Source organism: Pseudoliparis swirei, chromosome 15 (assembly GCF_029220125.1).
Source record: "Pseudoliparis swirei isolate HS2019 ecotype Mariana Trench chromosome 15, NWPU_hadal_v1, whole genome shotgun sequence".
Taxonomy (NCBI): Eukaryota; Metazoa; Chordata; class Actinopteri; order Perciformes; family Liparidae; genus Pseudoliparis; species Pseudoliparis swirei.
The window spans coordinates 16,126,587-16,139,286 of record NC_079402.1 but is presented as its reverse complement, the minus strand read 5'-3'; the positions used below and the strand labels follow the sequence as shown (position 1 = coordinate 16,139,286).

Genomic DNA, 12,700 nt, shown 5'->3' with positions numbered 1-12,700 from the left:
CACAAAGTATCCTCCTCAGAGTGTCGACCGGGAAGAACACAGAATCGTTCTGTTTGGTTTGTCTCTGGAAAAAATGAATCTCTAACTCAAACAATTCACATCTCAGGAGACGCGAGGCACCGGAGTGTATGTTGGAGTGTGTGTTGCAGTGTGTGTTGGAGTGTGTGTTGGAGTGTGTGTTGAAGCGGGGCCACGGAGCCATCTGGAACCGCCGAATAAATAATCATAAATAAATAATAAATAAAAGGCTGTAGCACGAGGAACACTTGAGAGGCGGAGCATCACAAGAGGCCTTCATATTTGTATATTTCTATATATATATACATATATATATATGTATATATATATATTTAATATATATATATATATAGAAATATAAATATCTATATATATAATCTATATATATATATATTAGGGCTGTCAATCGATTAAAAAAATTTAACTAATTAATCGCACATTTTGAAAATCATTTATCGCGATTAATCGCGATTAAAAGGTTTTTTTTCTTCTAAAGACTAAATCTTCTAAATGAACGAGTATTCCCTTCAGACAGCGTGTATTTTAGACACTTGTTTAATTGTATTATTTTTTAAAGACAAAACTTCACACAGAGCTGTGTTTTCAAAGAGGCTCCTACCTATAAAGTGCCAGCGAGGTTAATATCGTATATTTAATATCGTGGATGATAAATTGTTTCTCCAGTGAAACATCAGATTAGTGAAACAAGGTGTATTTGAGACCCCATTGGTCCTGTCATCTTTAACATTGAACAACAGCAGAACAAGTGGCCTTGGTAAACTGACAAATATGTCATGTTAACCCTCTGGAGGCTGGGCTCATTTTCTCGATTTTACAAAACAATGTAAATTCACCTTTTAAAGGCTTTTGCATGTGACACATCCCAGTGTTTCCCCCACCATTCTATCAGGGTGAGGCCCCGCCCCCCTGAAATGTTCTCTATAGCGCCAGATTACAGCAGAAGTAATGTAAGGTTCTTTTCTTAAAGACGTCTTTGTTCTTTTATTAAACTAAATATCGTCTCTACAGCAGCATGTCATTCTGTCTCGACGTGTCGTTCACTCTTCTCGGCTCTCCGTCTCGCCGCAGAGCTCCATGCCGGCGTGTCTGCGCGCGCATCGGGCGGAGCAACAAAAAAAAGTCCCCTGCACCTTCCGCCCCGCGTCACCGACACGTCGCCCTCTGCTTCTCTGTGAATATGGAGGAGCAGACGGGAGGAAGGAGGCGGACTGCCGCGGCTTGACACTCACAGGAGTGCAACAACTTCAACGACACCGGAAGTAAACAAAGTTGCGTTAATTGCGGTAAAATATTTTAGTGTGTTAATCGCGGCCAAATTAATCGCATAGATTAACGCGTTAACGCTGACAGCCCTAATATATATATAAAGATATAAATATCTATATATATAAACATATATAATTAAAGAAATATATATATATATAAATATATATATATAAAAATATATATATATATATAAATATATATAGAAAGGAGTGTAGTACTCATGCTCTACCTTTTCTCCAACAGAACCCGGGTTTCCGATACCACCGGGAGGTCCCTGAGGGCCGTCGGCTCCTGGGGCTCCAGAGGGCCCTCGTGGACCAGGGGGGCCGGGTGGACCCTGCATGGAGGAGAGGATCCAGTTTAATAAAGAGAAACTTGTGATGCACGACGACGCAATCATACACTGCAATGTGATATATATATATATATATATATATATATATATTTATATATATAAATATATCATTATATATATATTTATATATATACATATAAATATAAATATATGAATATTTATATGTATATATATTTACATATATATAATCTATATAAATATACATATATATATGTGAATATATATATATATATACATATATATATATACATATATGAATATATATATATGAATATATATATATATATGAAAATATATACATATATATATATATATATATATATATTAGAACATGCATTTAAATATGAATATTTACTTACCATTTGGCCAACGTCTCCAGTTTCACCTTTCTCACCAGGTGGACCAGGCAGACCCTGTGGAGAGAGGGTTCATCCATTACTGTCTCCTAATGGTTCTGTATGACATCATGTCAATGTCATCATGTTAGTGACATCATGTCAATGACATCATGTGATCAGAGTTCATGGTGATTGGTCCCCCACCTGCAGCCCGACTGGACCGAGGGGTCCGGGGAATCCTCTTAACCCTTCGTCTCCCTTCTGGCCGAACAGGCCCTGCTGACCTCTGGGACCGGGCTCGCCATCTGCACCCTGAGGGAGATGAACAAAGGGGGTGGAGTCACAATCAGGAGACACGCGGCTCGGTGGGCGGTGCTGTCGGTGGGTGATGTCAGGATCTGGTACAGTACGGTGACTTTATGTTTTAGCTGTACATGGTCACGTTTAGATAAATATAATAATATTAATAATAATAATGAGGCGTCACATGACCCGAACACCCAGACTAGATACTTACAGCAGGACCGGGGGCTCCGACGGGCCCTTGAGGGCCAGTGGGACCAGGTGGACCCTGAAGACGAGGAGGAAGCACATCGAAGGGACAATCAAGTCAAAGATGTCCAAAAAATAAATAATAATTGACAGTAAAAAAGGATAAACTAACAACGTCTTCATCAACTCACATGCTCTCCTTTGTCACCCTTGCCTCCTTTTTGTCCCGACTCTCCGAGCTCCCCCTGTGAAACGACAGGAAGTGAGAGGCAAACGACAGGAAGTGAGAGGCAGATACAAAATAATGCACAATAACAACCTAAACTCAACTGCACAGCCGCCTTCTTAAATCAGTTTTATGGATAGCTCCATTACATCCAGCCGCTTCCGACACATACAGTTAACCAATGGAGAAGGGGGAGGGGCCGAACATGAGGGCTGAGTCCTCATCTCCAACCTGTTCCCAGAGTGAGGAGCGCTGCACCGTTCTTTCAATGTGGCTGGATGCATATTAATATGTGTCCAGAACCCAAAAGACATGTTCTTATAATAAAGGTCTGGAAGGACTGATGATGAGGAAGAGTCTGGATGAGTGTGAACTCATGTAATCTGCCCGGCAACAACACCGGGGATGAACTTCAAAGGACCAGAGATTATCCTCCCAGCGCCTCCACAAATGTTTGTAGAGCGGATGAGGAGTCGCCGTCGCTCCTGCATACTAACGTTGTCCCTTTCACACAACCCCCCCCCCCCCCCCCCCCAGCTTCTCCTCTCTAAAGATCCGTTCATCGATGCAAACTCTGTCAGACAGATTCCCCCTCGGAGCATTTAAGGTCGCGGGAAAGGAGACAACTCTTTGTCTTTGTGAGGCTGGAGGTGCATGAGTGTGTGTGCATTACGGTCTGTGCATGAGTGTGTGTGTGTGTGTGTTATGGTCTGTGCATGAGTGTGTGTGTGTGTGTGTGTGCATGAGTGTGTGTGTGTGCATGAGTGTGTGTGTGTGTGCATGTGTGTGTGTGTGCATGAGTGTGTGGATGTGTGTGTACATGTGTGTAACCCACCTTGTCGCCGTCCTCTCCAGATGGTCCCGGGGGTCCTCCAGGTCCCGGCAGACCCACAGGGCCTTGAATACCGTCTCTACCAGCTGGGCCTTGAGGTCCTTTCTCTCCCTGAAATAATATTTTTGTCATCAGACGTTTGAATCTGAGATCTTCATCTTCATCTTCACACACGTTGTTTACGTCTTATTAACGCTCTTACCGGGCCTCCTTTCTCTCCGGAGGGTCCTGGGGGTCCCTGGGGACCAGAACGTCCGGGTAGTCCTGTAGGACCCGCTGAGCCAGCAGGACCCCGTTCTCCTGGAGAACCCTGCAGAGGAACCATCATCATCATCATCATCATCATCATGGTCCAACCCCTAGAGATGCTGCTATCGGCTGATAGGCTGCTGGGGGACGTTTAGGATACACTGAGCACCTCTCTCCTCTCCTCTCTCCTTATGGACGTTTAGGATACACTGAGCACCTCTCTCCTCTCTCCTTATGGACATTTAGGATACACTGAGCACCTCTCTCCTCTCATCTCTCCTTATGGACGTTTAGGATACACTGAGCACCTCTCTCCTCTCCTCTCTCCTTATGGACGTTTAGGATACACTGAGCACCTCTCTCCTCTCCTCTCTCCTTATGGACGTTTAGGATACACTGAGCTCCTCTCTCCTCTCCTCTCTCCTTATGGACGTTTAGGATACACTGAGCACCTCTCCTCTCCTCTCTCCTTATGGACGTTTAGGATACACTGAGCACCTCTCTCCTCTCTCCTTATGGACGTTTAGGACACACTGAGCACCTCTCTCCTCTCCTCTCTCCTTATGGACGTTTAGGATACACTGAGCACCCCTCTCCTCTCCTCTCTCCTTATGGATGTTTTAGGATACACTGAGCACCTCTCTCCTCTCCTCTCTCCTTATGGACGTTTAGGATACACTGAGCACCTCTCTCCTCTCCTCTCTCCTTATGGATGTTTAGGATACACTGAGCACCTCTCTCCTCTCTCCTTATGGACGTTTAGGATACACTGAGCACCTCTCTCCTCTCCTCTCTCCATATGGACGTTTAGGATACACTGAGCACCTCTCTCATCTTCTTACTACTAACTCTGCCTCCTCCCGGAGTCTTTGTGGCTTCACGTCTCATAGGGTCCATCGGACCTGGCTGTGTCTGACGATATGGACTATGGAAGGTACGGAGACAGGATGTGGAAGGTGTAGTGTACTCACGGCAGGGCCAGGTGGTCCGTGAGGTCCTTCGCTCCCTTTCAAGCCGTGAGCCCCCTGAGGAAGAAAGAAACCGAGGCGTGAGGAAACACAACGCAGGGAGCAGCTACTAACTCATCATCTTTTAGAGGAACAGGTGCGTCGGATCATTTCAGGGCCGAGAGTTCAAAACGGAAAAAAAGCCTGCTGCCATTTTAATTTTAACGAGTTCTCAGTTGAAATAAATTGTGTGAATTGCATAACGAGCACGACGTGACTTTGTAGAGTTATAATATAATATAAAAAATCATTGTTCTCTTCTGCAGCCCACTCAGGGACCAGTTAACCAGAGACTTATGAGCCCAGGACTGTTATGCAATAGCCGAGCTGTGAGGAGCTGAAACATGAACACTCACCACGGGGCCGGGCAGTCCTCTCTCTCCTGGGAACCCTCGGGGTCCTGGGGGGCCGTCCTTACCTGCCGGGCCAGCGGGACCGAAGTCGCCCTGAAGGGTAAAAGCACAGCGGTGTGAGGGGGGGGAGGGGTCTCGTGGTCACATGACCCACATTACACTCATGACCCACATTACACTCAGCAACGTTGAAGTACGACGCTGAAGAAAATACATGTTAGTCAAATATTAAAGTCACCTTGGCTCCTTCTTTCCCTGCAGCTCCCGGTAGACCCTGTTCACCAGGTGGGCCCGGGGGTCCAGGGTGACCTCGATCTCCCATTGGTCCAGTTTCACCTGTTGGTCCCTACAATAAATAATAAATACATTTTAAATATATATATATATCAATAATCCTAGCTCCACTACAGCTATGAAACCCAGTTGCGGAGGAGGTGTGAAGAAGATGAACTACAGGAAGAGGAAGACTGTGAGCACCGTCAGCACTTCTATACCAAAAAGATGTTACAATTGCCACATCTATTACGCAACATGGCGTGGAGAAGCGGAGCATTCGCTGCGTGGGAGGCCGACTGGTCATTAAGGCCACAACGGGGGGAGGGGGGGGAGGGGTGGGCGGGGGGAGTCTGTTGAAGGCCTCTGCATAATGCACCAAGAGCCCGGCGCTGATACGAAAGAGGATAAACAACGCTTATGTCACGGCTCGTGAGGTATAAAGGTATGAGGATGAATAGTTTTACTGGTGCACACTGGGTAACTTATTAAAACTAATTTGAGAGCCGGAAGAAGACAAATCGATATGCGACCGAGACTCACCTGAAGTCCGACCACGCCGGGGGGGCCAGGGTGGCCGGTCTTGCCTTGGAATCCCTGTTTAGGACAGGAGAGAAAAAGCACACGGGTCCATCACCACATCACGGACACAACAGACGGGGTGCAGGCAGAAGAACAGAGGAACCCAGGAACCGGGTCACTCACCGTCTCTCCTCTCTGTCCAGGGTGTCCGGGCAGTCCGTCTTTGCCTGAAGGACCCTGAGGAACACCAGTACATGTATTAGTGTCAGTGTGAGGAACACCAGTACATGTATTAGTGTCAGTGTGAGGAACACCAGTACATGTATGAGTGTCAGTGTGAGGAACACCAGTACATGTATGAGTGTCAGTGTGAGGAACACCAGTACATGTATGAGTGTCAGTGTGAGGAACACCAGTACATGTATGAGTGTCAGTGTGAGGAACATCAGTACATGTGTCAGTGTGAGGAACACCAGTACATGTATGAGTGTCAGTGTGAGGAACATCAGTACATGTATGAGTGTCAGTGTGAGGAACACCAGTACATGTAGTGTCAGTGTGAGGAACACCAGTACATGTATGAGTGTCAGTGTGAGGAACACCAGTACATGTATGAGTGTCAGTGTGAGGAACACCAGTACATGTATGAGTGTCAGTGTGAGGAACACCAGTACATGTATTAGTGTCAGTGTGAGGAACACCAGTACATGTATTAGTGTCAGTGTGAGGAACACCAGTACATGTATGAGTGTCAGTGTGAGGAACAGGAAGGGAAAGGCATGATGGGTTTATTGCGGGGGAAGGGGACACACACACACACACACATGTATTACATGTTCTCATTGTGGGGACTCGCCAGTTATTTAGGCGAAGAAATGTGAACAATTGTATGTCCCCACATTTCAGGATTTAGTTTGTGGTCCACCAAAAGTCATGAAAACAAGACTGTGTGTGTGTGTGTGTGTGTGTGTGTGTGTGTGTGTGTGTGTGTGTGTGTGTGTGTGTGTGAGACTCACAGGAGGTCCCTTTGGTCCTGGGAAGCCTGTTGGTCCTTGAGGACCTGGCAGACCCTGAAAACCCACAAGAGAAAGATTCCTGGTCAGTAAATCGCTCGATTTGGACCCGTGATGAGAATGAGATTATAACCGCGTGACGGACACGTACCCTCTCGCCGAGCGGTCCCGGGGGTCCGTCGTTTCCAGAGTTACCCTGAAGAGACACAAGGAGGAGTGAGCGCTGAAGTCGTACCACAAAACACGATAAAAAAGATGGCGGTGGCGGCGGCGATGATGAAATCTCCGTCGCACCTTTTGTCCGGTTTTCCCCGTCGGGCCCCTCGGTCCTCTCTCTCCTCGAGGTCCCTAGAAAGACACACAAACAAGTGCTTTTTTTAATTCGTAGCGAGCGTCCGAAGACACGTCAGGTGACCTGAACACGAATCCCCCCTCCTTAGATGAACGGCCATCTTTTTTCTTCTTCTTTCACAACTCCACCTGACCATCTGACCACGAGCTGCTGAGTAAGACTCACCGTCGGTCCTCTTTGTCCGCGTGGGCCAGACCTTCCTGCTGTTCCCTGTGGACACACACACACACACACACACACATTTTAAATTGTGGCAGCAGACGGACACATTTGCAAACAGATCTCAACAGAATTAGGGCGATTCAGGAGCTCTGTGATCATAATTTAAACAGGAATTGTGTATTATCATGGATCGTGCCGAGTGCCTCGTCTAAGAATGAACAAATTATACAACAATGCGTCATGAAATTATCGTAAAGCAATATTACTATTGCTACTATTATTATTCATGAGAAATACAATTAGATCTTGTGTGTAGTTCTTAGTTTCTCCGGAACTACTTTATGGTACTTTTATGCCCTTCACGTACCCGAGTTCCCTTCTCTCCGTTGGCGCCTGGGAAACCTTGGAAACCTTGAGATCCCTTTTGCGAGAAGAAGAGAGCAAATTCATTATTTAATGAGAGACAGAGCTTAAATATTATATCCCCGGGAGATACCCCGAGCATATTAAAATGCAGCAGGGGATGGAGTGAGACACCGAAAGGCTCTTTGATCAGGAAGCTTCCAGCGGGTCAAACCCCTCCCCCCCGGGGCTGGAGGATGAGCCGGTACCTTCGGTCCTTGTCTTCCTGGGTATCCGGGCAATCCGGGGACTCCAAGTTTACCCTGTTGTTGAGAAAAAAGACAAATTAAAAACACGGGCGGTCCTAATTGATTACGAGATGTAGCACAAGGTTTATTTATTTATTTATTTATTTACTGTCCTTCTGGTCAGTTCCACACAATTGCGGACATTCGATATTTAGCCGACGACACCCTGCTATTAATCTGACTTTATGCAAGGACTGGTTGTCGTTATGCAAAAAAAAAAAATAGAATCAATGTTTAATACGGGCGTTCCTAATTGATTACAAGAGGACTTTATTAAATTCCCACGTTGTGTAAATTCGTTATTTAGCCGACGACACCCTGGTATTCATCTGACTTTATGCAAGAGATATGTCGGATTTTAATGGGAAAAAAATAATAGAATCAACAGTAGAAAGTTGACCACAGAGTGGCAAGAAAAGCACCTCGGAGGAATGCCTCAGGGGCTTTTTGGACAACAGCTTAGCAGGCGTTCAATTTAACAACAAAGAACCACTTTGGTTTAACAGCTTTCGGATCGCCGTTCAGACGAGAACGATCGGAAAATATATATTCTCTTTGCCGAGCCCTTGCTGAGCTCTCCTCCCGCGGGTGTTTGAGTCGAGGAGCTCACCTTCTCGCCGTTTGTTCCCAGCGGACCAGAATCTCCTGGGAGACCCCATCGACCCTTTGGCCCCTCGGGACCGTCCTCTCCTCGAGGCCCTGAAGGTCCGAGCTCTCCCTGGAAAAGCACAGAAACCACACGATGTATATATACTTCAAAAATATAATAAACCTCAACACATACTTTATTAAGTGAATTTTCCTTTATAGGAAAATAAATGTCTTGAGTGTATTTTACATAAACCATAAAAGAATCAATAGAAACAAAATTGTGCTAATTTATACATTTTCTTCACAATATTTTGTTCATGCAATAATTGTGGGTTTATTTAAATATGTGTATTTTAATAAGTTCTGTAAACTTAATACATAAGAACATTTTTTTGGTTCTTTAACTCCACTATTTCCTTTTTATAGAGATATACTTAGGATTTGAACCCACACGCTCAGGAGCATTAATAACCAGGAAGTCCATACGTTTTCATACGAGTCACAACTTTTCTCTCGTAAAGCAAACGAGTTGCAAAAGTGGAAAGTTTGCATAAAAATAATCAAGTCGAGTTATTTCCCTCTCGCCCGCCCGCCCCTCAGAGAAGTGAGCGAGCCCTTCATCGCCGGCTAAATGACGGGAGACAAACTCGCTTCGACAAGCAGCCGCTGCTGCGGAGACCCAGTGTGTGTGTGTGTGTGAGAGAGGTTGCTAGTTAAAGGCCTGTTGGGAGGTGCACACACACACACACACACACACACACACACTCAAGTACACATAAAAACGTCATCAAGCAAACTGCACTTGACTCACACTTGCAAGCTCATCAAAGAGAACACTTTAAATTAACCACGCACACGCACAAACACACACACACACAAGTCATTTAGATTCTACTCCACGTGTGGCCTCCTCTTTCATGTGCATCTGCTCCATCTCCAGAGTCTCTCTCTTGGGTTTGAGATTCCTCCCTCCTTTCGGTATCCAGCTATAGACAGCCTGGTCCGGGATTGGGGGGGGAGGGGGGTTTCGGGGGGGGGGGGGGATTGATGTTTGAAACATGAGCGAGTTATGTTTCTCACTGTAAAAAAAACCACTTTCCGTCCTGCTTGACATTGTAAATCCTGAATGCAGTTTGCAGGAGGACATCACCTGCACCTGTCAAACTTCCCCTTTAAGTTTATGTGACACACACACACACACACACAGCTGGCTCTAGGAGCGACACCTCATGTTTGCTCATTACCCACAATCCCACAGCAGTCACCGAGGCGTTAGGCCTCGGGGGGCTAACGCCTACAGAGTGGCTGGTGTCACTGAGGTCAGAGGTCAGAGGTCGCCCTAACTGTCGTCTCATTGGTCACATGGCTCTGAAACGAAAAAGAAGCCTTACCCGGTCGCCCTTGAGGCCCATGTCTCCCTTGAAGCCGGGGAAGCCGTCTTCTCCCTGGCAGAGAGGAGGAAGGAGGTGAGGAGGTGTGGAGGAGGATGCGGCAAAAAGGACAGAGGATGGATACAACAATACGTGTGTTGAAAGCATTTTGTGTGTTATTAATCTGCGGAGGCACACTCAAAGGCGAGTGAACACACACACACACACACACGGATGTAGAGTCTATGGCGAGATACCCTGTTGCCATAGAAACTCTCTCTCTCTCTCTCTCTCTTCCGTACCAGCATCAGTTTAACAGGATTTCTTTGATATCATCATCGGCGTGAAAACGTTCCGCGCAGATATTTATTTAGCGTAATTCATCCAAAACGCTTCGATCCAGAGTCTCTTCCTTCCGCTCAGGAAATTAAGGCCGAGCTCTCTTACCTTTCCACCCTTGTGTCCTTTCAGTCCTCGCACGCCATCCGCGCCCTGCGACGTAAGAACAGACGTCTCACGAATAACACAGAGGCCTCGGAAATAATGGCGTTTAAATTGAGATAATAGGCAATTATTGCAGGGTTACGACATCACAGATGTGTTTATTAGCGGTCCATAATCGATAAATCATCTCACCTTCACGCCTCGGGGCCCGGGATAACCAATGGGTCCTTGAGGACCAGCAGGGCCCTGGGGAGAGAGAGGTTTAGCGAGAGCTTGTAGCACACACACACACACACAGTTGGTGCTAATGCTATCCACATTTATGCAAAATGTTTTCTGCAAATGTTTGTGAACTAGGACAAAGGGAAATCTCGAAACGATGGAATACACTCAGGAAATCACTAATTGCGAGTTTTGAAAAGTAAGAAAAGAAAAGAGGAAGAAATAAAGCTCACCAGGTGTCCTTTCTCTCCATTAGGCCCCTCCTTTCCGGGGTGACCCTGTGAATAATTCAGAGAAACATTATTGAATCTCATCTTGGGATAATTACAAGCATAAACACTCACAACATAACTGAGGGATGAAGGCTGTATCCACGTGGAGGGTAGGAACATGAGGCTTCTGAGTGGGTTTTCTAGCCCAATGGAGGCGCCAACGGCTTCAAACCTTCACAATACATTACACACAAACTCTACACGAGTATATGTAAACACAAAATGCAGATGACGCAAAAAAAATACAAGTCTGATAAGGATGTCGGGTAAAAAAAATGTAAAAAGCAAGAAAATTGATCTTAATTGAGTCTCTGATGGGTTCTGGTGTAATGTGAGAGACGGAGAAGGAAATAGATGCTAGGAAGGAAAGAGGAGAGGGCAAAGGAGGGAGGGTTAGGAGATGGAGAGAGAGAATATTGCGGTCGATGGAGGAGTCAACACGTGGATGAATAAAGATAAGTGTGTCAACGGCGGAGAGCGATTCCTAATTCATGAAGACTCTGAAAGCCATTAGAGGACCACGAGGAATCGCCCGCTGTCCACTCTCCTCCATCTCCAATTCCTCTTCTTCACCACAAGCACATTTATATTCCACACCGATTCTTCTTCTGCTTCTTCTTCTCTCTTTCGGCCGTGAGCACAGTTATTCATTTTTCAATGTTTCTTTATTCCGTTAGCATAGTTTTTCATATTTCAATGTCTCTTTCGGTCGTTAGCGTAGTTATTCATATTTCAATGTCTCTTTCTTCCGTTGGCATAGTTATTCTTTCTTTCGTTACCGTAGTTATTCATATTTCAATGTCTCTTTCTTCCGTTAGCATAGTTATTCATATTTCAATGTCTCTTTCGGCCGTTAGCTAATTGTTCATATTTCAATGTCTCTTTCTTCCGTTAGCATAGTTATTCATATATCAATGTCTCTTTCGACCGTTAGCATAGTTATTCATATTTCAATGTCTCTTTCGGCCGTTAGCTAAGTTATTTATATTTCAATGTCTCTTTCTTCCGTTCGCATAGTTATTCATATTTCAATGTCTCTTTCGACCGTTAGCATAGTTATTCATATTTCAATGTCTCTTTGGGCTCGCGTGTCAACGCGGCGGTGAGGTGAGCATGTGCACACGTGGATATGCTTTCGGACAAATAATCCTCTCGGCGTTGTCGTTAAGACGTCAGTGTTCGCTTTTCACAGTTATGAGAAATTATCCTTAGAATGAGAGGAGCTTTTGCCGTTGTTATTATTTGTATCTTTTATTTTTTTATTTACTTTTATTTTTTCTGTTTTACTTTCCTGTTTTGTCCTTTACAAATATAAACTTATTGACGAATACAAATTAAAATACTTGTTATTTGATCCCTGTATAACATATTGTGTATTTTCATCAATAAAGTTAATATATATATATATATATAATTTTATTTTTTAAAGAATGAGAGTAGCATATATTACTTCAGACATGTGGGATGTTATGAACTCACCGGAGGGCCATCTGCTCCTGGCATTCCCGGCAAGCCTGGTTTACCTGTAGGACCCTAGAGATAACAGACAAGGTGTCAGGACCAATGAGAACTCGCTGAGTAAGGCAGCACGGAGAGGTCAGAAGGTCACGCTGTTGTTTTGAGCTCACCGCTAACGCCGGAATGCTAACTCCCTTCTTGAAGTAAACAAATC

At 45.1% G+C, this 12,700-nt stretch overlaps 1 protein-coding gene across 2 annotated transcripts in view; it reads right to left on the bottom strand.

Moving 5' to 3' along the window:
- Positions 1-12,700, bottom strand: part of col5a1 (procollagen, type V, alpha 1) — a 66,340-nt gene that overhangs the window by 14,434 nt on the left and 39,206 nt on the right. For both annotated transcript variants that reach the window (XM_056431886.1, XM_056431887.1), the window contains exons 25-48: positions 12,508-12,561; positions 10,990-11,034; positions 10,727-10,780; positions 10,538-10,582; positions 10,112-10,165; positions 8,740-8,847; positions 8,091-8,144; positions 7,847-7,900; positions 7,483-7,527; positions 7,260-7,313; positions 7,117-7,161; positions 6,969-7,022; positions 6,136-6,189; positions 5,974-6,027; positions 5,396-5,503; positions 5,161-5,250; positions 4,769-4,822; positions 3,751-3,858; positions 3,552-3,659; positions 2,682-2,735; positions 2,516-2,569; positions 2,203-2,310; positions 2,020-2,073; positions 1,535-1,642 (exon numbers count right to left, since the gene is read on the bottom strand). In XM_056431886.1, coding sequence (XP_056287861.1) covers positions 1,535-1,642; positions 2,020-2,073; positions 2,203-2,310; positions 2,516-2,569; positions 2,682-2,735; positions 3,552-3,659; positions 3,751-3,858; positions 4,769-4,822; positions 5,161-5,250; positions 5,396-5,503; positions 5,974-6,027; positions 6,136-6,189; positions 6,969-7,022; positions 7,117-7,161; positions 7,260-7,313; positions 7,483-7,527; positions 7,847-7,900; positions 8,091-8,144; positions 8,740-8,847; positions 10,112-10,165; positions 10,538-10,582; positions 10,727-10,780; positions 10,990-11,034; positions 12,508-12,561 — 1,620 coding nt within the window. The remainder of the gene's footprint in view (positions 1-1,534; positions 1,643-2,019; positions 2,074-2,202; positions 2,311-2,515; positions 2,570-2,681; positions 2,736-3,551; positions 3,660-3,750; positions 3,859-4,768; positions 4,823-5,160; positions 5,251-5,395; positions 5,504-5,973; positions 6,028-6,135; positions 6,190-6,968; positions 7,023-7,116; positions 7,162-7,259; positions 7,314-7,482; positions 7,528-7,846; positions 7,901-8,090; positions 8,145-8,739; positions 8,848-10,111; positions 10,166-10,537; positions 10,583-10,726; positions 10,781-10,989; positions 11,035-12,507; positions 12,562-12,700) is intronic.